The 26,151-nt window shown below is 38.7% G+C and overlaps 4 protein-coding genes and 2 long non-coding RNA genes across 14 annotated transcripts; 4 read left to right on the forward strand and 2 right to left on the reverse strand.

Annotated features, from left to right (window-relative positions):
- Window positions 1-8,875: 8,875 nt before the first annotated feature.
- On the forward strand, window positions 8,876-11,435 carry LOC124206086. Of its 4 annotated transcripts, none has more exons than XM_046603728.1 (6): window positions 8,876-8,939; window positions 9,136-9,399; window positions 9,554-10,157; window positions 10,216-10,299; window positions 10,362-10,725; window positions 10,783-11,435. In XM_046603728.1, exons 5-6 carry the CDS (start codon window positions 10,378-10,380, stop codon window positions 11,074-11,076), a joined length of 642 nt encoding a protein of 213 aa, XP_046459684.1. In that variant the 5' UTR covers window positions 8,876-8,939; window positions 9,136-9,399; window positions 9,554-10,157; window positions 10,216-10,299; window positions 10,362-10,377; the 3' UTR covers window positions 11,077-11,435. The 4 variants fall into 4 exon arrangements, with proteins under 4 accessions (XP_046459684.1, XP_046459683.1, XP_046459686.1 ...); XM_046603727.1 differs by having other exon boundaries at window positions 8,903-8,964; window positions 9,121-9,399; XM_046603730.1 differs by having other exon boundaries at window positions 8,909-8,964.
- Window positions 11,426-11,752, reverse strand: LOC124206089. Its single transcript, XR_006879561.1, has 2 exons — window positions 11,644-11,752; window positions 11,426-11,571 (listed from the first exon to the last, which is right to left on the reverse strand). It is a non-coding gene; the product is annotated as an uncharacterized LOC124206089 (long non-coding RNA).
- Window positions 11,753-12,094: 342 nt separating this feature from the next.
- On the forward strand, window positions 12,095-12,919 carry LOC124206088 (ribonuclease P protein subunit p21-like). Its single transcript, XM_046603732.1, has 3 exons — window positions 12,095-12,266; window positions 12,330-12,430; window positions 12,510-12,919. The coding sequence occupies exons 1-3, from the start codon at window positions 12,144-12,146 to the stop codon at window positions 12,739-12,741; spliced, it is 456 nt and encodes a 151-aa protein (XP_046459688.1). The 5' UTR covers window positions 12,095-12,143; the 3' UTR covers window positions 12,742-12,919.
- Window positions 12,920-12,962: 43 nt separating this feature from the next.
- LOC124206090 lies at window positions 12,963-15,225 on the reverse strand. 3 transcript variants are annotated; one of them, XR_006879564.1, is made up of 3 exons: window positions 14,504-15,225; window positions 13,415-14,419; window positions 12,963-13,336 (listed from the first exon to the last, which is right to left on the reverse strand). It is a non-coding gene; the product is annotated as an uncharacterized LOC124206090 (long non-coding RNA). The 3 variants fall into 3 exon arrangements; XR_006879563.1 differs by having other exon boundaries at window positions 14,492-15,225; XR_006879562.1 differs by lacking the exon at window positions 12,963-13,336 and having other exon boundaries at window positions 13,785-13,962; window positions 14,060-14,419; window positions 14,492-15,225.
- Window positions 15,226-15,344: 119 nt separating this feature from the next.
- On the forward strand, window positions 15,345-16,257 carry LOC124206087 (peptidyl-tRNA hydrolase 2, mitochondrial-like). Its single transcript, XM_046603731.1, has 3 exons — window positions 15,345-15,612; window positions 15,688-15,798; window positions 15,875-16,257. Exons 1-3 carry the CDS (start codon window positions 15,499-15,501, stop codon window positions 16,157-16,159), a joined length of 510 nt encoding a protein of 169 aa, XP_046459687.1. The 5' UTR covers window positions 15,345-15,498; the 3' UTR covers window positions 16,160-16,257.
- A 457-nt stretch (window positions 16,258-16,714) lies between these two features.
- LOC124206085 (protein MON2 homolog) lies at window positions 16,715-24,844 on the forward strand. Of its 4 annotated transcripts, none has more exons than XM_046603723.1 (28): window positions 16,715-17,089; window positions 17,173-17,313; window positions 17,372-17,554; window positions 17,618-17,869; window positions 17,934-18,059; window positions 18,123-18,341; window positions 18,423-18,672; window positions 18,734-18,890; window positions 18,973-19,239; window positions 19,310-19,494; window positions 19,583-19,860; window positions 19,938-20,192; window positions 20,262-20,474; window positions 20,579-20,754; window positions 20,844-21,006; window positions 21,091-21,238; window positions 21,319-21,440; window positions 21,506-21,637; window positions 21,759-21,893; window positions 21,964-22,214; window positions 22,314-22,476; window positions 22,557-22,730; window positions 22,817-22,948; window positions 23,017-23,231; window positions 23,307-23,482; window positions 23,553-23,796; window positions 24,038-24,120; window positions 24,326-24,844. In XM_046603723.1, exons 1-28 carry the CDS (start codon window positions 16,991-16,993, stop codon window positions 24,493-24,495), a joined length of 5,109 nt encoding a protein of 1,702 aa, XP_046459679.1. In that variant the 5' UTR covers window positions 16,715-16,990; the 3' UTR covers window positions 24,496-24,844. The 4 variants fall into 4 exon arrangements, with proteins under 4 accessions (XP_046459679.1, XP_046459680.1, XP_046459681.1 ...); XM_046603724.1 differs by having other exon boundaries at window positions 23,556-23,796; XM_046603725.1 differs by having other exon boundaries at window positions 22,557-22,700.
- The last annotated feature ends 1,307 nt before the right edge of the window (window positions 24,845-26,151 follow it).

Here is a 26,151-nt window from a genome sequence, read left to right on the forward strand (position 1 = left end):
AAGGCTACAAAAGCTCTTGCCTCTACCTTGCCCAAATACCATCAGAAAGCTGTTAAGTTGTATGACCTGCACTTTTGGCCACAACGGTTACGCGTTAAATGCAATGAAATTTTTTCTGAAAATTAAGCCAAGATCAATGAGATTCAGCAGTCTTGTTAGGGACGAGATGTCGCTAGCCGAGTTAGTTAAATTCGATGCCAAGAAACTTTTATTTGAAGGATTCGTAGATTACGGTACTGCTGGGCTACTATTAAAATAACATAAAGAAGAATTAGCAGATCATGCCCTTGTTTTAATACCTGTACTTGTTTCGACCATACTGGTACTCTTGGATTCAACCCATTGCCTGCTATGCGACAAAAAGAGCCTGCAAAGGTGAGTTGTTGACCGAACTGATGGCAAGAGCTATTACAGTATTGGACAAAATGAAGCAATTGTGAAGTTAGTAGTCTGCGACGGAGCCCAATCAAACAAAGCTGTGATGAAGACTTAAATTGTGGTGTGGTAGGAAAGTACGACCAGATTGCCAACACCTTTGTCAATAAAGCTATGCCAGTGGAAGTGGAAATGTGTCCGCCAGATCCAGACGTTGCAGTGAATCCAACCTTTTCCGATAAAGAAACACCAATGGAAGTGGGAATGTGTCCGCCTGATCCAGACGTTGCAGTGAATCAAACCTTTTTCGATAAAGAACCACCAATGGAAGTGCAAATGTGTCCGCCAGATCCAGACCATGGAGTGAAACCAAGTCTATCGAATAAATCGCTGGAATCAAACGTATGCTCCTTATCTCGGAACGAGGTAGCATGCGGACACGATGATTTCACATCATTTGGACATCCGACAACAGACGGAGAATTAATCTACTTTTTCATTGATGTTCCTCGTCTATTGAAATGCATTAGGAATAACATTTTCACCGTAAAGGGGGTTCAGGTATTAGAAGCAATAAGAAATGTTTACTAGCATTATGTTATCTAATTTATTTTAGTTCAAAGGAAAATAGTTCGGTTTTCTGACTTCGAGTTGTTATACAATACTAGTAAAATTCCTGACACTCCACTATATATTTTAAGCAAGCTTACGAAAGCTCACCTTTATCATAATTCTTTTGAGAAAATGAATGTTAAACTTGCGGCACAAATTTTGTCCGATTCCGTTGTTTTAGCAATTAAATATTTCTCTTCTTTGACTACGACGAGAAATGTGTTCACAAATGAGAAAAGTATTTATAATTTCATATAACTGTGCATATAACAACTAATAATTTTGTACGATACAGATTTTGGTCCTGGTAAAAAGGTTGCCGTTGACTTAATAAACAAATCGTTTGATATAATGAACGGTCAATGCTTGAAGCAGGCAATCAAAATGGGAAATAACTGGAGTTTGAAAAAGCCGTAAGAATATTTATATAAATGGAATAATTTTTTTTATGATCAAAATTTTCTAATAATTTAAAGATAGTAGAGGAGCTTCTTGAGTCTCTCTGGGAAACCGAATTAAAGAGTGACGAGACTCGAATTCTATATTTTGTATCTCAAACTACCCTACAAGCATTGAGGATGACTGTATTTAGCACAATTGAACTTACGGACTATCTCCTTTCTGACGAAATAAGATACGATTTTGTTTAAATGGGAAAATTTTATCAGGACTGTATTGAAGTACTATTACTGGCTCGACGAAAACAAAAATCCTTTATTAATTTCTTATTTTATTTGCTTTTACGTAGCGCTTTTTTGGCATAATTCGTGCTGCTGTTGGCGGTCAAGAAATGCCAACTGTCCGGTCGTTTCTTTCACTATTCATAATGCTTTCTGTTTATTATCCTACAAGAGAAATAACAAGAAATAGGGCAAATGTTGACCAACTGGAACAAATAAAACTTCTGACGACTTACAAGGAGAATATGCTGGATAGATTTAAAGCTGATGAAAAAGAGACGAAGAAAAGGCGCGACGGTTTTACAAGTAAACTCGCTAAAGGAATCCAATTTTTAGATTACGATGCACAAAATGAGAAGTCGTACGACAAATATTTGGAACATGTCGTGTACGATCTCTCTGGTTATATGCTTAACGCAAGAAGAAAATTAATAGGAAAATGTGATGGCTGCTGGAAGTCGTTGCTCACTAGCGACCAGTTAAAGCCAGACAGTTTTTACGGAGACAAATTGGTGGTATTGAAAAGCGTTTGAAAAGCCCAACCAAAAATGTGTTTGCTGTGATTTTAGAAGTCGAAATAGTTCTTATCTTTGCACTTTGCATCACAAGATGCTTACATTCGTGATTCATTCGACTCAGTGATCTCAAAAATGTCAGAAATGAAAGTCCATCGTATCTGCTGTGAATTGCATCGCGAAAAACTTGCATCTAGTCTCATATACGAGTACATCGTTATTCGTTATCGGTTCCAAGGCAAATGGAAAAAACACGAACAGGCTGCAAAAGCAGCCTCTGTCCGTGATACCCAAAGAAAACTGTCGAAGATATCGCAACAGGATAAAAAAAACTTCAAAAGTCGTTTCTCAATCGGATTTGTGAAATAAAAAGAATTGTGACAAAAACACACTTGTCCAGAAAAATTCCAAAATCATACCTGTCAAGAATGATGCCAAAATAGTTCATGGAAAGGATCCAAAGAAAAAAGAAATCTCTCAAAAAAAAGCAAGGAAAATTGAAAAAAAAAAAAAAAACAAGAACAGGCTGCAAAGGCAGACTCTGTCCGTCATATACAAATGAATTTGTCGAAGATATCGCAACAGGATAAAAAAATCTTCAAAAGTCGTTGCTCAATCGGATGTGATAAAAAAAAAGAATTATGCCAAAATAGTTCATGAAAAGGATCCAAAGACAAAAGAAATCAATGCAATAAAAAAATCATGCCAAATATTCCACTTAATGTAAAGGCAAAGTCTGATGTAATTGAATTTGTTCCTGTCCTGCGAATAAGGGCAAGAAAAAAAACTCCCAAATTAACCAAAGCAAAGCAAGCAGAAAAGGAAGTGTGAAAGGATTTGCGACTTTTTCATTTATTATCTGGTGTTGAAAAAAACAAACAAATAAAATGTGTTTTTAATAACTTGCTATGGTTTATATTCTATTTTAAGATAATTTAAATGAATATGAAGATGTCAATCTGAAATTATGAAGATGTCAATCTGAAATTATGAAGATGTCAATCTGAAATTATGAAGATGTCAATCTGAAATTATGAAGATGTCAATCTGAAATTATGAAGATGTCAATCTGAAATTATGAAGATGTCAATCTGAAATTATGAAGATGTCAATCTGAAATTATGAAGATGTCAATCTGAAATTATGAAGATGTCAATCTGAAATTATGAAGATGTCAATCTGAAATAATCTGTAGTTTAGCCGATAAGCGGAGAATACAATGCATATAAATTAAAAAGCATAGTTTAAGTTGCACTGATGCTGATGGGTCTTCGATGGTGCTTCACGCTGCATGTCAACTATTGAGTTTGAATAAAAGAGTTTCACATGTTGCTGAATGAACTTTATTCCACACACCAGGTACCGTCTTATAGTCACACGTTAGGTAATACAATATGCCATTATTACATTCACATTACACACGATTATACACGGTACGTTAATGATAGGAGAGACAGAGAGAGAAGAAGCTAGTAGCGAGCTTGACATAAACGAGGAAAGGGTTGAGGTGGATGCTAAACAGCATCCCAACTAACGGGTGTGGGTTTTGCCGCTCAACATCAAATGATACTTCCAAGTTAGTAACAGGTTGCACTGATGCTGATGGGTCTTCGTTGGTGTCACTGGCAGTGACATTCTTCTTAGATGATTTACGCTGCATGTCAACTGTTACTTCCAAGTTAGTAACAGGTTGCACTGACAGTGACATTATTCTTAGATGATTCACGCTGCATGTCAACTGTTACTTCCAATTCATCAAGAGGGAATTACATTTTAAAATAAAATAGTGTCGGTACCTTTTTCTAGTACAGGAATTGCTCCTTTTGTTAGCCACCATTTTTTCTTGGTGTATATACACCGTTGAAGTCAGTCTCCCCTTTAACTATGTCCTGCTCTAGGAAATGTTTTGAGCAAATATGATCATTCTTGGAAAGCGTCTTGTCAGATCTGCCTCGTTTAGCAGCTTTTTTCCATTTGATGAATAAAGTGTCATGTTTAGGTACATTAAACATAGGCACTTTTTCACTTTTCCACTTAACCACTTGAACAACCATAAACAAAGCATTTTTTCGGCATACTGAGCCTAAGATAACAGTCTTATTAACTCGTGTATATAAAAATGCAGAAATTAAAGACATAAAACATCTAATTAAACAACATACCGTATTGTCGGCCTCAGTCGGTAACATAAACACGTGTTTAATGTAATAAAATTGTCAATGTTGCGAAAGGCGCAACTTTCAAATAATTGTGATTTTCAATCATGAATTTAACATACAAATAATTGTCTAATCTAGATGAATGAGATATTAAAGGATAGGGAATTCAAAAAAGCTCAAATGAAATCAATTTCTGGCCTCATTGATTAATAATTTTATATGATTAAGAACGAAAAAACCCAATTTTTACTATACCCCCGAGAGGCGAGGGGCCTCCCATACTAGCATACCTTGCGGGGTATCTTGGGACCCTTTACTGAACACCCGCCGGTCTTGGGGATAGCCGAGAGTGTACCTTTAATATTATATCGTAGTTTAACGTTCTTATTGGGCAAGTATAAAGAATATATGATTGAAAGTGAGTGACCTAAGTATTATTATATTTACGCACCTGTCATCAGTTGTAACTTACGCGTTTTCTAGAACTGCGTAGTTAGGCGCCAACTACGTGGCAATAGAAACGTTTGGGTATAAAACATGATGATAACGAGTTAGTTGTGCCATTGTTGTTGTATTGCCATTCAAGAGACGAGTTGCTGTTGATTGCTCTTCTTCTTTTGTTGTCATTTCACACTTCCTTAAAAACCAACGCACTATTCTACTTGTGGGAAATTGCCTCCTGGCAGTTCACTTTAAATTATTAGAAGTGTAGAGTTCTTCCTAAAATATATGTGAATGTAATTTATTTGGCTTAATTAAAAATTCTTGGACAGTCAAACACCAATCCTGGGTTCATGATGAAAGAGTCATCCAATCCCGCACATACATAATCTTCAAGGCTGAAGAAGGCCGTAACATTGTTACCTGGAATTTTGGAGATTATGAAAGGGAAGCTAACAGAAAGTTTTCTGATCAATCCACGTATAGAAAACTCTCAAAAGGAATTCACTGAAAAATTAACAAACTTAAAGCAAAGAACTTGTAGTATCTCAGAAAATATATGCGTCCTTCACCTAATTACCCCCACTGAAGACATATCTGTGACCGTCCCTTTACTCTTTTTTTACAAAAAATCCATAAAACATGGAAGCGACAAGTAAGAAATTTTCTGGTAGCCCCAATGTAGCCACTTTCACATCAATTACTTTTTGAATAAATATAACAGAATAAAGAAGCCATCTACTCAAATTCATCCCTGGCTAAGGGATGCTGTATCTCAGTATATTTTACTGCTACGTGTATTACACAACACAACAATGAAACTTTCTTCACTGCTTCCTTACGGGATCTCTCGATGCAAAAAGTAGTTGGTGGAAATGAGAGAAGCACACCAGATTTTATACACGAGTTGAAGTGAGTCCGCATTGTGTCAGGATTGTATTATACCATTCAAGATAAATGTTTTATTGTATACAAGGTGATACAAGGTGCATCTCTATTATTAAGCAATCTCTAAATTACAATTAGTCAGATTGTTCTAATCACTATGCCTGATGGTGGCTTACTAAGCTATGCCTCTCTAACTACTATACTAACAACTGATGTTGGGCTAGTAATAAGCTTTTTTTACTTGATTGTCTCTTTAACACGTCAAGCGAATGTAATTTTTAAATAAACAAATAGTTACTCCATTTCAACATTATTCGCGTTCTCGATCAAAACACGTGTCTATTACATTTCTTTATGTCATCATCGTAGTTTGACTGACAAGTGCCTGGGGAGTTAAATCAATAAATTTCCGCAGAATGGGTAAAGGGGTGGCTGAAGGGTCTTATCCACAGCTTTTTAGTTTGCTGCTTATGATGTACCTCTATAGAGGGTTACAAGTTAAACATCGTTTTTGAATGCCAACAACTTGGAAGCGGAAGAAGAAACTAAAAAAATCAGATGTAATTAAGTTTTTTAACAAATCTTGAAATAAATTTCTCTAGAGAAGAAAATTAATGTTTATCTTCTGTTAGCAAACGTGTTTGGAACTTCTTATTTTGGTGCACACTGGCTTGGCTTATGTAAGTCTAGTTGTTGCAGAGGCACAGCTATCCAACTTCATAGATTCATTAATTCAATTCATAGAACAATGCAACTGTTAAAAATTTGAAGATATGCCATTTCTTCTTTCTGACTTTTGTATATAAAACATGATTAAAGGACAACTAATAAAAAATGTAAAAAAGAGGAAGGCAAACGTCAAGCTCATCACAGGCGTTTTTGCTCGTATTATTATATTCTTCTATGCGACTATTTGTAATGGCAATCAGGACAACAAACGTTATAACCATCATCGTATACTTTTTGTACCGGCACGTTTGATAGAATAGTGGTTGATTGCGAGCCCGAAGGGCGAAGCTAATAATTGCATACGCAGAAAAAAAAGCCATGTCACTTTGTATGTCTGTATGTATGTAACGCTCCATAGCTCGTGCGTTTTACGACAGATTTTAGACTTTTTGGTCTTAAAAATTAAACAAAAACTATTCGGTGCGACCAGAACAAAAAAATTCCATTAACTTAATTAGTTTTCCCGTAATTAACGAAAAACTGTTAAAATAATTGTTTTACGACTAGTGGCATCTGGCGGTGGCGACTACAACTTTTTCACCTTAGGTTTAAATTCCAGTTTCCACTATATGTGTAAGCTTGTCATTTACTGAACGTGTTAAGTTTGGCGCAATCTTTGATGACCCAACCATGACGCAACAACCAGATTTGTATTTAAGTTTTGCAGTTTTTAAACTAAAAGATGGTTATTTTTAAATTCAATTATTGAACTTTATATGTTAAAATAGGAAAATATGAGTTGAGCAAACTAAACGTAAATGACTTGCAAGGATATTGAACTGTGACGGAAAAATCTCGTTTTAAGACCAGAAAGTCTGTGAAGGAAAGTTTCCCGATAGGGATTCTAATCGCCAAACGACTTATTTCCTGACCCAACCCAACCCAACCCACACCAACAGATGGCGTTGTTCCTCTCAGTGAGATAGGAAAGTTGTTTATTTCATTAATGTCTTATACGTTTTTTTTCTTAGAGTTAAACAATTAGGAAATTATGATCATCTTGTGCAAGACAAGGTTTTACATGGAGCCGTCGCATTTAGATTTTTATATTGCGACGAAATCATAATTATAAACTCGAATTTGTGTTTTCGTGTTTTATTAAACTGCCGTTAGATGGTTCTGAGTTCTGACGCATTGCTATAAGGCCGTGCTATACAGTCATCCGTGAAAGTTTCTTGAACAGGCAAATGGCTCTCTATGTTTTAAGTTTAATTTGACGGAAGGGATACTACGGTGCCTACCGTACCCCCAGTATTTTGCGCCTTTTTCTCTTTTTCTCTTTTTCTTTCGTAGGTAAGGAAGAGAAGAATATAAAGAAAAAGAGAAAAGGGCGTAAAATATGGGGGGTACGGTAGGCACCGTAGTATCCCTTCCGTCAAATTAAACTTAAAACATAGAGAGCCATTTGCCTGTTCAAGAAACTTTCACGGATGACTGTATAAACACAGCCAATTATCTAGTCAACTCGGTCTACTGTTTCTGTTTAACTGTTTTCCATTTGGGGCGTCCCTAAACTGCGAAAGCGAAACGCGAAACGCGAAACGCCTAAAATGCGAAACAGCTGTGCGAAACGGACCAAAATTTTGGGACCGTTTCGCGGGACCAAATGCCGGAGGGCATACTAAAGAGCGAAACATCTTGCGAAAAAAAAGTTTTCCTTTTCCCACAGAGGTCCAAATTGACGGAGATTGCCGCCATTTTTCATTGTCTCCCGCTATGATGAGGCTTTAAAGGAGGAAGGGGGGCAATCAAATTCGATTTCTTCGCCACTACCCCTGTATGTTTTAATGCGCATCTTATGATTAAACAAATAAAAGACATAGAGCAGCACGGTATGGTGATATTTATATTTGTAAATAATAATATATTAGATAATGGCACAGGGATTACTATACATTACATTAAATTATTTAAATCAACTAGTAGGCTACGTGCACAAAGAAAAATCGGCCATCACGACAAAAATCGGCCATGAGTGTCAATCAAGCTAAAAATCAAAGCTCCCATGTTCCAAATCAAGCTAAAATTTAATCGGCTAAAACTTTCCTTAAAATTAAGAATGTTAATGAGTAATGACTGATACATGAATTTAATTTCCCATTAATTTTTTTATACCAATCTTTTAATTAAAAACACCTATTGCATTCAAGGTATTCCGTATTCATGGTCAACACACAAATAGACCGGCCATATAAGGTGCACGACTGCACGAAACTCGAAGTCTCGAAACATTTAAACTCTAACAATTTGTTTGTTGAGTCCATTGTCGTCTGCTACCAAGACGTTTACACTGCGACGTTTCGCACACACCGATTTCGCAGTTTAGTACGGACCCAAAGACTAAAATGCGAAACAGGGTCCCAACTTTTGGGTCCGTTTCGCACAGCTGTTTCGCATTTTAGGCGTTTCGCGTTTCGCGTTTCGCTTTCGCAGTTTAGGGACGCCCTTCCATTTGCACTTTGTAGTCTTCATTCGAAAGCGTTCGAAAGTAAATGAATAATTCTCTTCCATCAACCAGCGGCCATCTATGGTAGACTCAGGTAAAAATCTATGGTAGATCCTCAGGTAAAATTAATTAACTAATTCAATTCCACATTGGTTAAAGAAAAGGGAACTGAAGCCTGCGAAGCCTGCCTTAATATTCTCTTTGCTCGCATTTTTTTTAACCATCTGCACTGTTGTTGTCTGCTGTTTGATGTCTGCTGTTTGATTTATCGATAGTATTTTGTGTTGCAGAATAAAATTACAGAAATGACCAACAACAGTGAAGAACAACAGACCTCATCTTCCGGGAGACCATCATAGAGGAGACCATCATAGAGGTGGTAATTCAAGTCCACCAACTCCAGAGGCAAAGGTTGAATCTGATGCTCCCCTTGCTGTGATCACCACTCAGCCAGCACAGCCAATGCCTGAACACGATGACAGCATTACTGTGGTCATGTGGGAAGCCACCGTTACTGGTCCATCAACCAGCAGCCATCAATGGTAGATCCTCAGGTAATTAATTAACTAATTCAATTCCACATTGGTTAAAGAAAAGGGGGACTGTTCTTGAAGCCTGCCTTCATATTCTCTTTGCTCACATTTTTTTTTAACCATCTACACTGTTGTTGAATGCTGTTTGATTTATCGATAGTATTTTGTGTTGCAGAATAAAATTACAGAAATGACCAACAACAGTGAAGAACAACAGACCTCATCTTCCACCGAGGAGATCATCACAGAGGTGGTAATTCAGCCACCAACTACAGAGGCCAAGGTTGAATCTGATGCTCCCCCTGCTGTGATCACCACTCAGCCAGCACAGCCAATGCCTGAACACGAAGACAGCATTGCTGTGGTCATGTGGGAAGCCACCGTTACCGGTTGACGCCTCATCGACGAGATGGTCAACCTGGGATCATTCTACGTGGCACAGGAAGAGAAAGCAGAAGGGCACAATTTCAACGAGTACGTCATGGATCATTCTACGTGGCACAGGAAGAGAAAGCAGAAGGGCACGATTTCAACAAGTACGTCATGCCGTATGGCAAGCTACCGCTGAATGTAATTCGCAACTACAATCTTTGCGGGTCGTTACCGCATGCTCAAGGAGATCCACAACAACAGAATGCTCAAGTCCAAGAGCAAGGTGGCCGCCTGCAATGATTTCGCCTCGTGGCTCAACAAGCTCCAAAAAGATAATTTCACCGACAAGAAAATTGTCTTAGTCTTCTTTGAACCACGCCACTCCCAAGATCCTTCAGCTCTTCCAGGTATATCGCCATTTAGTTTCTATTTTTAGACTCGTTTCTAACTTTCAGTTTGTTTTAGGCTTTGGAACGTTACCGTCTTCTTGATGATGTCAACAAGATTTTGCTTGGATGTGTTAATGGCTGGGATCTGCTCCGTCAATAGGTAAAAACTGAAATAGTAACACGTGAATTGGTTAGATTTTCTAACGTTTCAATCGAAATTAGGTGCATGATTTGAAGGATGAACATCGCATGGTCCTTAAAGCTTTGGCTGATCACCACCTTGGAGTCGACACACCTTTGGAGAGCGCTGTTCAACGTGCTCAATCAAGCACTTCACAAGATCCTTCGCAAGGTGCATGGCGGCCGCATCAACACTAGGGTACTTAAGGAGAACCTCATCAGTTGCGATCATTTGCTCGAACAAGTCAAGAAGATCAAAGAAGAATTGACTAAGGAGGCTCAATGGAGACCTGTATTCGCTGACATGTTTCGTCAAGGTATCAAGCCTCGCCGGCGAGCTGGATTCCTCCGCGATATGCTCGTCGAGTCGGGCATCACCTATGCAGGCCTTACGGAAACATTCAAGGTGAGTTTGTTTTCTTATTTTCAATTCTTAACCGGATAATTGAAATTTCTTTTGCAGGACAAGAAAGATGACGGTGTGGTCGAGGTCATCAAAGAGAACATCAAAGGCAAGAATGAAGCCGACGTGGAGGAAGTCAGCAAGCTGCTGAATCAACACCTTGCGCAGCCAGACAAGCCCGTCCGACGCGGTAGCGGCCGTCGAGCACCCCGCACTCGTTCCCTTTGCACTGCCACGGACTTGGAGAAGCAGCAGCCTGCGTCCAAGATCGAGCCCGAGGAAAACAACAACGACCTTGTCAAAGTGATTATGGATGTTATTCCCAGCACTCCTGCGGTCCTGTCCGAAGTTTAAAAAGTCCCTCTCTCCTCGACTCGCCTGAAATTACTTACTGCCTCCCGCCCCACTTCCCTTTTGTTTTTCACTTAACTTGTCTCGTTTTTTTGAAATTTTGATCTTTTTTTAAGTTTACAAGTCTTTCACGAAACAAACTTGCTTGTCGCTTTTAGTTATGCTTTTCTTCTTACCAGAGATAATAACACTTGCAAAATTTATAAATATACCAGGGAGCTTTTTGGTAATTGTACTAGTCTTCTACTAAAATCAATCCAGGGTGTATGTGTGCGATGAAATTGTCTCTGCAGTGCCTTTGCAGTGCCTTTCATACTTGTGAGTTGATCTCATGGAATGGAATACAAAATACTCTGAGGAAATTTATTGTCTTTTTTTTATTTTCTTCTCAAAAAAATTCGTATTCTTCATCTCTTATGCAACTATCGAACATTTCTTTTAAGTAGGGATTCTCTAAGGCGGCGGCGACTCTTTCCTTATCGTTGATTTGTTTATTGACTGGATGGGAATAAGAATATTTTATGAAAGCTTTTTTGAACATTTAAATATGGTATTAGGACTTAGGCCTACTCTCTTCTTCTGTGCTGTGTTTACCCTCTGCAATAACTATGTCCAATTTGATCCTTTCCACCACATTTTTCTGAATCTTGCCTCTCAGGCAGAGGCCAATAAGGCTGGCAAGTCGCAAGTGAACAATGAGGAACTGTAGGATTGAAATCTATTCTAACCAAGTAACCGTATTCCTCAAATGGTTGTATGATTGTATTTTATATTACAATAAATGATTGTATGTATATGGTCAAATTGTTGGACCATTCCTATCGGGAAACTCGCGCGCGCAGCAAGGGATCGGATTGTGAATTGTGAATAAGTCCGACTTAATCGTAGGCCCTGAATTTGTCATTTAAGACAGTTTTCAACTGGCTTACGGACTATCCCTTCGCGGCGAGCTGATAAGCTTGCTTTTCTATCTTAGAATTTTCGGTCGCAAAAAGAATATCTGGCAATGTTGCTAACCAGACGACTGTAGCAGACGAAGAAGTGGTGTGCTTCAAACTTCAAAAAAGTGTATGTATTTCGCTGCTACAAACGGCGGCGGCGCACCATATTTTATCAGCAAAATGAATATGTCTGGGAAAAAAACGAACACTTCTGGATCTGATGGATTTCAAAGACTTAATTTCCTATATCAGGTATACTTTTCTGATACAGTTTCATAAAATAAAATTTTAATTTGTAAATTTCCTTCTAATCAGGCATCGATTGTGGCCTTGAATGCAGTTCCTCACTGTCCACAGATTACTTCGGTATTTGGCAAGAATATGATTAGCATCGGAAAAAAACTTCAACTAAAACTGTAATAATTACATTTAGTGACATCCTTGCTTATTAGATAAACTGATGAACATGTACTTACTTTCACTATTTTCGATCAGGGACCACTCTGTAAAACGAACAATATGTAAAGGATGTAAAGTTCTATTGATTCCAGGGAAATCAGTAGAAGTAAAAATAAAACCAATTCCTGCTTCCAGAAAAAGAAAAAGTCGGCGTGGAAATCAGAGGAAAATTCAGGAATGGAAATGTATGCTCTGTAGCTGTGTTAAACAGTTTGTTTTGAATCCTGGATACTCACTGTGGGCCGAGCAGAATATGGATTCCACATAATAATTTAAAAAAAAAGGATAAATTATAAAAAGAAAATTCTATTGAAAAAGAATTTCCCCCACTCAGAAGTTGTTATGTGTGTCTGTGTGATACAAATCTCATGTTAAGAATGCAAGTCACATTCTAGAACTGACCTGCTGTCTTGAATAAAAAGATTATTTTACTATGTTAGCCTCAATCTATCGTTTTATAACTACAATTTATTTACAATCAATATTTACACATTTTGGATGCATTTAACTTCTGTAAACCAAAAATATGAAAAAGGATTATACTCTTTCATTCACGAGGAAATTCAAATGGATATGTTCCTTTAGCTCTCAACCCTCTCATCCACGAGAAATCGTTAAACGGAGATTTTCCTTTAGTTGTGTAGCTCCCAGTCGGATGTTCGACGTACGTACCTGCTATACGACCTACTTGAAGTTCAACACGTCTTGAGATTGCGCAGCAAATTCAAACTTGTAGATTTTGGATGTGTCAGATCTGATTGGGTTCAAATTCCAGCTCTTTCAGATCCTTCACATGACAGAAAGGAATGTAAGGGAAAGACAGTATTGTTGGGAGCCACATGTGAGCTGGTGCACTGTATCGCCTTTGCACCCGTACAATTATTATTAAATTAAAGATATTATTACATTTTTTATTTGAAAGAAAAATTCCAATTCTTTACCAGACGTGAACTTCAACATCCTCGCCAGAAATTGCTTTAGAGTAAAAATGCCCTTGATGACTTCAACGAATGACGAAATCATGTTGTTGACGATTTTAGTTACGCAGGCGCTGCTGGTCAAACTAGCAAATTGATAAACCCATAGTTAAATAAGTAGCCAACGAAACCGCTGTAGAGTCGGTGGCAGTGGTATCCTCTTGTGAAAGAGTTCATGTATATCATCATTGTGAAAGATGTTATCGAATAATTGCGCCTTTTCTTCTTGGCTTCATTACATCGCCACCCGGGAACACAATTCCACGGCGTATTTGGCCCAGGCCGACCGAAAAGAAATGCACAACGCAAACCCAACTGGAGTAAAGATGTCAGTGTTATCCACCAAAACTCTTTGCGGCAATCCCAGAGCAAAGATTCGAGAAAGTTAAACAAAAAGTAAGTTTCCATTTAGAATAAATTGAAACAAAAGTTGAGGTGTATTTTGATTACGTAAGGGCTTCCGGAAAGTTTTCCAACCGGCAATATTCCGCCATTATATTGCGATTGCACCACTAGAAGAAGAAATGTTTTTGCTCTTTTATTGATTTTTAAAAAACTAAGTGATTAAGATGAAGTCGACATGATAAATGTTTTGAAAGGGAGTAGTACCGTGAGATCAACTTGATGTCGTTCGCGGACTAACATTGCAGCAATCTCGCGAGTCGTCCTCAGCTTTCATATCAGCTGGTAAGGTTCACCCGACTAGGCCGCCCGACTTCCAGCCGGTCCAGCCGCCAGGGTCTTTGCCCGCAGAAGTCCAGTTGTGACGATTCGCCGAATGAAATTGAGTCAAGTTATTAATGACAGTTTCTTCGAAAAGCATCGCAATCTTGGTAACAAGCCTTATTCCTTAGAATAGAATGCGTAGACTGTTGGTAGAAGAAGCCAGGATGTTGAGTCTGGATTGCCGGAAGTACTATAACTCACTCGCATGCATCATCCTCAAATAAAATGCCGACCGTCGAAAATCTAAACAAAAGAATTCATACAAATATAATTAAAAATCATTTTTTTTTAACAAAAGCGTTATTTTAATTATACTGGGCACCCAACCAGGCGTGGTGTTCGAATTTCCTCAAAGGGTTCCAATCTTCCCGATTCACAGCCCAAAAAAAATCCATGGGCATGACTCCTGAAATGGGCGATAGCTTCGCTATAGGAAGATTGAGCAAGAACGAGAGCCGCCAGACTTTGAAACCGATGTAGCCTATGCAATCTTCACTTCAGTGACATTGGCATCTATAATACGAAGCTCTAGTAAATGCGCCATTGTAACATACTGCTTATAAGTTCGTGGTAAAATCCGATTTTAAACTTATGTCTCACAAACAGGTTGACGCCGTGATTTTTATTTGTATGTCATGTTCAATTAGTCGCGGTGGGAGCGAACAGCAACGGCCCGCGATGAGAAATGATTATTGTGCGCTTTGGCTTAGTTCATAAAATGCGTTCTCTAACCTGTTTCGTAGTATAATGTATGCAGTATTTAAAATAAAGTTATACCTCAAGGTACATCCCTGTAGATAGCGCTAGATGATCGTTACGGCAAGGAAGGACAAAGAGCGCTTTTGACTGAATGATTTAGCCTACCGAGTTGTTTGGATTTGCATGTTTAGTTTTCCATGCAGGATCGCCCCACTCCAAATCATAGAAGGGAACCAAGACACCTAGAATCTGATTCAGGAGTTTGGCCATCCATTTTATTTTCAAGATGCCTTTAGGAATGTATCATTCATATGACGTTCTCGAAACAGCCAAACAGGTTCGGACAAATGACAAACCCTTATCCTTATGGACTAATTTCTTGGCCGTGGCTCTATCATCCTCTCTATATACCATGCCGACAGCGCCGACAGTACGACATGTTTGCTAATGCTATCCCTATCCGCCACCGCTTTAGGCAACAGACAGTTGCTCAGATGAGTGGCCGTGAATATAGTAGGCCAAGTTTGAGCAAATCAATTCTTTGAAAATAATTCACTGTCAGTGTAAGTGTCTGTGTGTGTCAGTGGAAAAACAAAATTTTGTGTTTTATTCTGGATTTCAGGATGGCTGCATTCACAGACTTTATTAGTCCGTCATTTGTGGTTGGATTATCTTGTGGAATCATATCATCAGCATTGCTTTACAAATTGATGAACAGCACAAGCCCAGGATACATAGTAAGAATTGAGTATTAATTTTGAGAGGGTAATTCAAAAACAAAAATTTTACTATTGCATTTTTTTGGTTTTTAGGACGAGGAATTATCATATGGAGATGCAGTCAACAACAGTGGAAAAACATACAAATTAGTCCTTGTTGTTCGAAATGATCTAAAAATGGGGAAAGGAAAAATTGCTGCCCAGGTTTCTTGTCTCTAGTTGTGTAATTTATTTACATGTTATTATAACTTATTTAAAAAAAATTACTTCCATAATGCAGTGTTCACATGCTGCAGTTGCAGCTTACAAGCAAATGAAACAAAAAGATCAAGAAATTTTGAAACACTGGGAAAACCTTGGCCAACCTAAAGTTGTGGTTAAAGTTGATTCAGAGGAGGAGCTGCTGTCAATTGCAGCAAATTCAAGAAGTAAGGGTCTCCCAACGACTGTTGTAAGAGATGCTGGAAGAACTCAAATTGCACCAGGGTCAAAGACTGTATTAGGTGTTGGACCAGCTTCCTCAGAAATGGTTGATCAAGTAACAAATCATCTAAAACTTCTTTAAAGTTGTTTTATGGGTTCTGTATACTGGGATCTATAATGTGCTTTCCTTCAAAGATTGCTTCTGGAATAAACCATTCATAATATATTGAGCTAGAAAAACAGACTTTGTATTTATTTGATACCTATAAAACAGAAATCATGTGTAAGCTATTGGTGTGTCTGGTAAATTGGAATTTGGTCCGCTAGATACCCGCCTTTTTCTAGCCATAAGGTAAATATGTAACAAGAAATAAACCAAATGATAAAAAAAAAGAAAAATATGGTGCAGAAAATTCGGAACAGGGCCTAATCAAATTTCCTAGCTATATTAGCTTAGCCTATTTACGTATGTTATGACCTATCACCGATTATTTGTTATGCATAGATACATTATACTCTATGCACAATTGTCCATAATAAGGTTTTTTATTTTTTTTTATTTTATTTTTTTTTTGTTACTTTGTTAGTATCGCCGTATCGCCTATCGGATACTCAACTCAACTCAACTGCTGAGAATAGGGCGCCAATCTTTTTTTTTAAATAATTTATATTACTTTCCGTTACCTCTAGATGGCGGGACAGTAAAAATCCCCACGTCACAATAACTGTTTCTGCAAAATTCATTTGACAACCGGGAAGTGATTGTTTTTTCTTAATTTTGAGAAATACAATTTACTATTGTTTGCAATTCCAATCACCCAGTCAGCATGTTTTTTCAACATTATGCAATCAAGGTTTTGTGATTCTGATGTTATTTTGTGACTAAACCAAGTTGTGTGGATCCTCTATTTAGCATTACAAAAGTAGTGTTTCTTTACAAATAGCTAAACAACTGGTTATAGATTTTTATAGAATGGATAAAGATCAGGTTAATAGGGTAATTGAAGGACTTCAGTCTGATCTGAAAACTTTGATACTTGAAACAAGGAAAAAATACACTTCAGTTAAAGAGGTAAATTGAAATACATGACAAGTTCAAATCAATACTTTAAATTGTCACCATACATCTGTTATTGCAATATTCATTTTCTGCAGGCATGTGAGGAAGTGCTGTCCAAATTAAAAAACTCTTATGGCGGTTCCCAGCTGACACATCAAACTCTACGAAGCATTACCAATCCTGCCCTGTATCCACTCATTCAAGGATGTGAAACAAAAGATCCCAAACTAACAAAAGTATTCATTTTCTTTTTAGACAAAAAACTTATCTTGTTAAATAAATTGTATTATGCAGGTATGTTTAGGGGCTATACAAAGATTTATCACATATGATTTACTTGATGAAAAAGGAGCCAAATATGTAATTAATGTTATGTGGCTTTTGATGGAAAATAACATTGATGAAGTGAAAGTCCTCCAAACTGCTGCATTGCTACTTACAACTAGCAATTTAGTTAGAGGGGATTCACTCTCCAAGGTACAGAAAAAAATCAATTTTGCTATGTGAAGCAAGAAAATCTCTATTATAATGTTTGAACAGTGTCTAGTGCTGTGTTTTCGACTCCACTTCGCTAAGGATGCTACAATAGGAAACACAGCTGGAGCTACCGTCCGTCAACTAGTTTCATTAGTTTTTGAAAGGGTGGTTATAGAAGACGCATCATCAAATGAAGAGCCTCCTGCATTAGTCGATAGTAGTTTTTCTGGCGGCAGCAAAGAATTTATTAAATTACCCGATTCTCCTCTGAAGGCGCTTAAACCCTTTGCACAAGATGCATTTTCTCTTTTTCAAGTATGTATCTGTGTGTTTTTTCCATCGGAAACATCGTTTCATTAATTGTTGATTATTATCGAAGGACCTGGTGATGTTGGTCAACGGCGATCAACCATCCTGGCTAATCGGAATGACCGAGATGACGCGAACGTTTGGAATCGAATTATTGGAGAACATCTTGTCCACGTTCTATAGCGTCTTTTTCAAGGTTCTAAATTATGAATGTAATAAGGATAAGGAAATCAATGTTAACTGAGGAATGTTTCAATAGCACCAGGAATTTAGTTCATTATTGAAAGAGAGAGTGTGTGCTCTGGTGATCAAGTTGTTTTCACCCAATGTGAAGTCTCAGTATAGAATTGCGATCGGTCATCAACAGCAACAGTTACAAACACAACAACCCATAACAACAGACAAACCATTTTTTCCCGTCAGCATGCGACTTTTAAGACTAGTATCGGTATTGGTACAGAAGTATTATTCATTACTGGTGAGAAAAAATTATGCTCGAGTTTTCTACTTTGTTTAATACTATAAAAATAATGTTGTCTTCTCTTTCACGATCGTTTAGGTTACAGAATGTGAAATATTTCTGTCGTTAATCATAAAGTTCTTGGATCCTGATAAACCGGCATGGCAGAGAGCATTAGCTTTAGAAATCCTCCATAGGTTGCTGGCTCAACCTTTGTTGGTGAAGTCTTTCTGTCAAAGCTACGACATGAAACCACATGCAACAAACATATTTCAAGATACCGTCAATTCCCTCGCCGCGTGTATACAGTCACTCTTTGTGACAACACCGCCGGGTCTTGCTTCTTCAAGTATCATAATGTCAAATAGAGAAAAAAAGATAATGTTTTAAAATACCTGATTAATTTTCAGCTCAAGCAGCGTTGACCAATTCAACATCGTCTTCGTCCCCCTTGATAAATACGGTTAGTATGGGACCAGGGATCTCTCCGCAAGCTGGCTTCTATTATCGTGGCGTTTGGATACCCATATGTACTGTGTTTACCAGCGGACAACCAAAAGCCACTTTGTATGATTAATTCAATTTTTCTCTCCTCTTTATCGCCCGTCTAACCTTCTGCTGAATAACATAATCCGTCTTTTTTTTACAGCCTCGAAATGTTGGACAAAACTGATCCGCCTAGCATCCAAGATGGTTACTGCATGTCTGTAGCGTACGCATGCTTGCTGGATGTTATCCGTTCAATATCACTTGTGGTGCAAAACACACCCTGTGGTAACGCGAGCGACTCATCGGCGCCTTCAGATGGAGCTCCAAATGAAAAGACTTCTATTGACGACGATTCCTTTAGCATTCAGCTTGTCAATTCTAGTTGGTGTGGGTTATTAGCGGCCTTAACCCTCCTACTTGAGGCTAGGTAAAAAATTTGTTTTTAAGTAAAAACATTTTTTTCTTTCGAAAGTCATTCATTCCAAGGATTTTATTAGTACTGACGAGACAAGCACGGAAAATGTGCTCAAATCTCTACAGACGTTCGCCAGTGTGAGTGGCCGTGTTGGATTGACAACTCCTCGTGATGCTTTCATAACCGCATTGTGTAAAGCCTCCTTGCCGCCCCATTACACATTAACCGTTCTTAACGCTTCCTCTCCTGGAACGGTCACTAGTCGAGGTAAACACTCAATTTTGTTTGTTTGCTTGTCTGTTTGTTTTTCACTTAATTAAGTTTAATTTCTCTGTGACTGCAATGAATCCTGTAGTCGCACAGTCTCGACAACCGAGCACCGAAAGCTATGGCCAACATATGGTTAACACTGGAGGAAACGCAAATGCCAATATTGAGACGGAATTCCGCCAGCATTTGATCGTGGCTGTCGGGTCTCCACTGCCTACTCCTTCGCAGCCTGCCGGATGTCAGCAGGGGCCGGTTGTTTTGACAGCCAAAAATTTACAATGCATGCGCGCTATCTTGAGTGTTGCTCATTGCCACGGAGCAGTGTTGGGATCTGCATGGCACATGGTCTTAACTACATTACAAGTATGTGTTCTTGTGTTTCCTTAATGTTAAGCTGAGTATTTAATTCTTTTTCTTCTACATTCCACTTATGTGAACAGCATCTGGCATGGATTTTGGGCTTAAAGCCGTCGAGTGGTGGTTCTTTAAAATCATCACGGCCGTTGATGGAATCGAGTTCGGCCACTCTAGTGCCAAGTACTGCCGCGGTGCTGGCTGATTTGCCCGTTCTTTCGTCCATGTTAAGCCGATTGTTCGAATCTAGCCAATATTTAGATGATGTAGCTCTCCATCATTTGATCGACGCTTTACGCCAGTTGTCACAGGAAGCTCTTGAAGTTGCCTATTCCAATAGGGTATGTATTATCTGAAGTTGAATTTAAAAAAGAACTATGTTTTAATTATGTATTCAATATTTAACTCAGGAGCCATCACTTTTTGCGGTGGCCAAACTGTTAGAAACGGGCCTTGTCAATTTGAATCGTGTTGAAGTTCTTTGGCGTCCTGTGACAAACCATTTACTTGAAGTTAGTAGCCATCCGCTTAACCGCATGAGAGAGTGGGGAATAGAAGCCATTACTACTTTAGTTCGATCAGCTATTCAATATCAACATTCTACTTCTTTAAAAGAGAACCAGGTTAATACCATTAGTTATCGATTTTTTTTTTTTGTTAAATTACTCGAGCATTTTTAGGAATTGAACGCTTATACCTCCTTTTCTCTTCTTTTTTTGTTTTATAGAGGTTGCAAACATTGTTAATATCGCCGTTGAATGAGTTATCTAGTACCAGCTTTGCAGATGTACGGCAAAAGCAAGTAGATTGTGTCCTCCATCTGCTGCACAGCTCCGGTGACATAATCTCTTTTGGATGGCCCTTGTTCCTCAACATAATAGGAGCTATCAACAATTCTCAAGGGTATTATTAAACCAACTTTTGTCTGTTAATGATGCTCACTGTGTTTTTGTTTCTTTTTTCTTTTCTGTTTTGCGCTATCGATCTTAAAGAGAGAATTCAATTCGCTCAGCGTTCCAATGTTTGCAGTTGGTGGTTACGGATTACCTCCCTATTTTGCCATGGAATTGTCTGCCTCTAGCAGTTGAGACAACTGGAAAATTTGGATCGCAAACACAGGATCTCAACGTCTCACTTACGGCCATAGGTTTGATGGTAAAAAAACAATCACACTTCTGTAGATGAAGTCCTTTTAACATATTTTTGGTACGTTTTTTCTACCATTGTGTACGTTTTAAGTGGAACATATCCGACTATTTTTATCAAAACCGAGAAGTATTACGCTCTTCATTGTGTGAAGAAAAAAATAAAGTTTTCCCAGACTTTCCTGGTGTGCCAAATATGGCTGCCTTCGACAAACTCTGGATGTGTCTGTATACCAAACTTGGTAATAAATCGCCTGTTTGCTTGTTTTTCTTTGGAGGGAAATGGTTACTAATTTGAATTTTAATGTTTTACTTGGCTTAGGTGAGTTGTGTATCGATGAACGCCCAGCGGTTCGCAAATCAGCTGGCCAAACACTCTTTAGCACTATTGCAGCCCATGGAGATCTTCTGCATCATAACACTTGGCAGGCTGTCGTGTGGCAGGCAAAATAAATAAAAGATGATAGTTATTATTTATTATTTATTTAAATTCGTTGTCATATATTCAGGTATTGTTTCCATTGTTGGATAATGTCAAGAAATTATCTGGGCAAGCTAGTGATGTAAAGGTGGACACTTCCGGAAGTATGCTAATCCATCATTCACGTAACACAGCTCAAAAACAATGGGCAGAGACTCAAGTATGAATTACTTTTATCTTATTTGATTTGTTTTTATTTTTTTAAATATATATGCATACATATTTATTAGTGCTAACAGCTAAAATAGGACAATTAATATTTCTTTCATTTATTAACACAGGTGCTGACACTTTCTGGCGTCGCTCGTGTATTCCAGACTAAGCGGCCGATGTTGCAGTCACTAGATGAATTTTCAAGGGCTTGGATTCTTTTGCTTGAACACATTGAAAATTCGGCATTGAGTAAAAACTCTGAGGTAAATCATTGGAACTTCATATTATTTGTCAGTGTCATCATAGAAATGTATTGCATCGATATGATGTTAGGTTTCGCTGGCCTCATTGAAAGCGTTTCAAGATGTTCTGTCAACGACGACTAAATGCAATTCCAGTGAATCCAATGGTAGTGGGTCCCACGATGATTTCGTCTGGAACGTGGCGTGGAAAGCCTGGCTTCAAATTGGAACATTAGCGACGAGTCCGCAAAAAGAAGAGCGCGTAACTTATATTCCGTCACAGCCGTTCCTGACCGCCTTAGTGCTTATCTTTCCTGGACTCTTCCAATATATAAAATCTAGGTACTACTAAAGATTGGAATTACCAAACTTATTATTTTCTATAGTTTAATTATGTAATGTCATTTTCTTCATTATCTCCTGCCGCCTTTATTTGTACAGGTTCGGGTCGGACAATTTGCAGATGTTGTGCACTGTCCTTCAATCAGCAGTCAGCGTTCCCGTGCATGGTGAAGCTTCTCCGTTCATTCTTCCATCGGTGAATGACCCTGTGCTGACACCACTCCAAGAAGGAGTTTTACTCTGCATGGATACTTTGCAACGGGTACTTCACAATTGAACTGTTAGCAAGTCCATTGTTTAGAGTATCAAAATCGATTTTTTTTTCTTTTTTTTCCATAACAGGACTTTGTCTCTGGAAACGAACTGATGAAATCCATGATACCTGCACTCTTTTATCAACTTTTGGTCTTTGCTGGCTTTGCTTGTCAAGCTCCAACCTATGGGCAACTCAAGACTAAATCCATAAGCTCTTTCAAAGGAATGCAGGTGAATCTCCATTCATGTCACATTAAACAGGTCCATATGCTAAAAACTAACAACCAACGAATTTACGAATTCCGTTGATACGTATAAAACCATAATTTTTTTATTTGCATTTTTAGTCTGCAGAATGGGTCACGTTAAACTATGTTCCATTTGGAGAAAAATGTTTGACTATGGCTGTCCATTTGTATGGGAAAACGTGCCAAGAAGAAGTCGTTAATCAGTCTCAAGTGTTGACCAGCATTATTAGAGTAAGTCTCATTACAGATTTAGATTACCGCGGTGACTTTGATTCCAAAATACTTTTTCGACTTCTCAGTGCCTTCGTTTGCCGCTAAGTCTTAAGTATGACTGCACCTCTCAGACGACTTGGCGACTTGCAGTTCACTCTTTACTGCATGTCTTACGTTTGGGATTACCCATGGCTCGGCTGAGACCCGACAATCAGGAGAATAATATAAATGTACAGGAAGTTATGCTGCCGCTTTGGACGGAAATCACTCTAGCGTTAGACGAATTTCTTTTCCCCAAAAGGTTGGAGGAAAAATCGAGTTCATCAATTTACGTTTTTTCTAATTAAATTTATTTATTTATTTTTTATGTAACTAGCGTGCCTTTGGCCAATCAAACGCCAGAAGAAATTCAATCGGATGAATTGTTGGACTGCCAAGTAATGGAGTTGATACGTGACGAAATATTACCGCAGGCCAATTTCTATCCACCACATTTCATCTCCAAAATCATGGGGTTGCTCAGCAAGGGATCCATTCATCTGGTTCCACCAGGTAATATTAAACATGGGGCAGAAAAAAAAATTATTATTTTAAGTATTAACCGAATTGTGTGTGTACATAGTAGATAGTGAGACTGGACCTAAACTGCGCGAGGAGTTTGCTCGCGTCTGCTTCGAGGTGCTGTTGCAGTTTTCGTTGTTTCACGAAGAAAAACAACAGCAGCAAGAACAAACGAAGATACCTTCCGGCAATCCTAGCCAGGTTACAAATCAGCTTGCCATCACGGCACTTCTTGATCGATTTCATAAAGTTCTGGCTGCTTTTGCTCAAGACGCCAAGACTAGTGGCCAGAGCCCCATGCCAAGGTGAGTCTTTTGGCTACATTTCCTCCCCTTGGCCAGCTTTGCCTCTTTTGCCCTTCTAGATACAAAATAAATGTTTCGCCGGAAGCGGTTTCTGCCGTGTCTAGTACATCAAAGTCAACGTTTTTGTGAATTCTGTGCGGTACGGCGCCGCTCGCCCTTCTCCTCACACGATACAATCCCATCGTATGTTTATCGATAAACCCCATAATTTTACTTTTGTGCACACATCAACTTTGGATAGGTATCGCACTGCCGAAATTGCCTTCACTCTGCAAGGGCTTTCCTCTCTAATATCGGCTTTAAAGAAGATTCCGACCACAAAGGGTAACGAGAATTTTTCCTTACTTTCAGTCTTGAATGCAGTTTGTTGGAACCAGTCACAGACATTTCCTTTTCCTCGTCTGAAGTCTGAATCCTTCCAACAACTGTTGAAAGTCGATTGAAACCGAGCCGTAACTTGATACTTATTTGTTTGTCTGTTTTATTTTATTTTCCGTCGTTTCCGCCAACTCCGAACCCGACGATGCAGTGAATCCGTTGACTTGGAGGCAACTAATTTCTCTGTATCCGCACTTGGTTGAGCTGACGGCCGTGGATTCGACTCGCATTGGGCGAAATCTCCGCGACGCCCTTTGCCAGTATTCTGATTTACTGCAACCGCCAGCGGCCACCGCTTCAACTTCAATCAACGGAACTTGATGAATAAAAACGGCGGCCACCCCATGAAATTAAATTAAAAGAAATAAAAAGGTTGTTTGGAAATGTTTATTTGGTTTCCCAGCCGAAAGCCTGTGTGATGTTGTTTAGTTTTGTTTTTGTTTTCGTTTTTGGTTTTTCATTTTTTTTTTTTTTTCTGTTGATATCTTAGCGTGTTTCGTGTCATGTGTGCCAAGTGGATGGCAACAATAACGTCGACCACGTCGTTGAAATATGGTCGTTGGTCTTGTTTTCCTGATATCTATTTTTTTGGCTCCTTTTGTCTTTTCGTCGCCTCTCTGGGCGTGAGATGTATACACAATGCCCGCAACTTTAGCGGTGTAACCACAGACTTTTTGCTCTTATCAAGGGATTAGATGAAATCATATGCCGAGCTTTATGAAATCGTGCGAATTTTGTCTTTTTTTTTTCTTTTTTTTTTCGTCGCTTGGATAAGGCCGCGTTTAGCTCCGAGGCAGTTGGCGCTGCATAGTCTAAATGAAAATCCATAACGTCAGGCAAAAAAGGGAACGACTGCTGGCCTCATCACTAGTGATATATGTCAGCCGCTAAACAAGTTTGGCGTGGTAATCAATACGACTGGTCTCCGCCTACTCTATTCGCCTACACGACTTTCTCTGCTGCAGCTCTTTGTGCGATGTGCAGCAGTCATATCTCGCTGCCTTCCTTTCCTGCCTTTTTATTTCTCTCTTTTCTCTTGGACAGAGCCTGAGGAGGATGTTGCTGAAACGTCAAGAGATAGACATCAAAGTTGGAGTTTTAAAGATCCATGTATATATCACGCTTCAAACTATAATCGACCCTACCCTCTTCAGGATTTTGTCCTCTTTTTTGGTCCCCTCTGTACCAATCTTTTGATCTGTTGGGTTCACACAAATGGGGAAATTTCAAAAGAGCTAAGAAAAAGAGTATAGTACGCCGGGAGGAAAAAAAAGAGGGAGTGCCAGACGGGAAACCCGCAACGTCTCTCTCTATATCTAATCCGAGCCCTTTGAGCAGTTCACAAAAAAAGGAGACAGCAGCAACTTGTGATTAAATTAACTGAACAACTCAATCGTAATAGCCGAGTTCTCAGGAGTTGTACATGGTATAACATCCTACATATATATTTGATCAGCCAGTAGATGTTGATGATCAGAAATGGCTGGCAATTTTGGGGCGTGTTGCGGGATGCATACTGAGTTATTTGCGGTGGATGAGAAGATCCCAACCCGCCACACTCGAAGCAGTTTATGATGCAGTGCGAGCGTGTCGACGAGAAAAAAAACTGACAGCTCGGAAGGAAACTGCAGTGACACCCTATATCCTTCTTTGATCATTTTCTCGTTCGCTCTATTTGATAAAGTAGTATCAAGAGAATGACTATAATCCCCGATAATTATGTGACAGGACGATTTGAACGTGGTCAAATTTATAAACTCGCATCAGTATAGACTTGCGGATTTATTATCGATACACCAAGCCCCGTCGTTTTGAATTGAAGTTAACTTAACTTAACACGACAAACCACACGGAAGATGAAGTTTGGGTCACTGAATTAAAAAGTTTCGGATGTTTGCTTGGCAGTCGCTTGGCAAATTTTCAGGGTTGAGTGTTTTTATTTAGAGTGGTCTGTGTGCAAGGTTGTTTCATTTGGCA

The sequence above is a fragment of the Daphnia pulex genome, chromosome 10, assembly GCF_021134715.1.
Source record: "Daphnia pulex isolate KAP4 chromosome 10, ASM2113471v1".
Lineage (NCBI taxonomy): Eukaryota > Metazoa > Arthropoda > Branchiopoda > Diplostraca > Daphniidae > Daphnia > Daphnia pulex.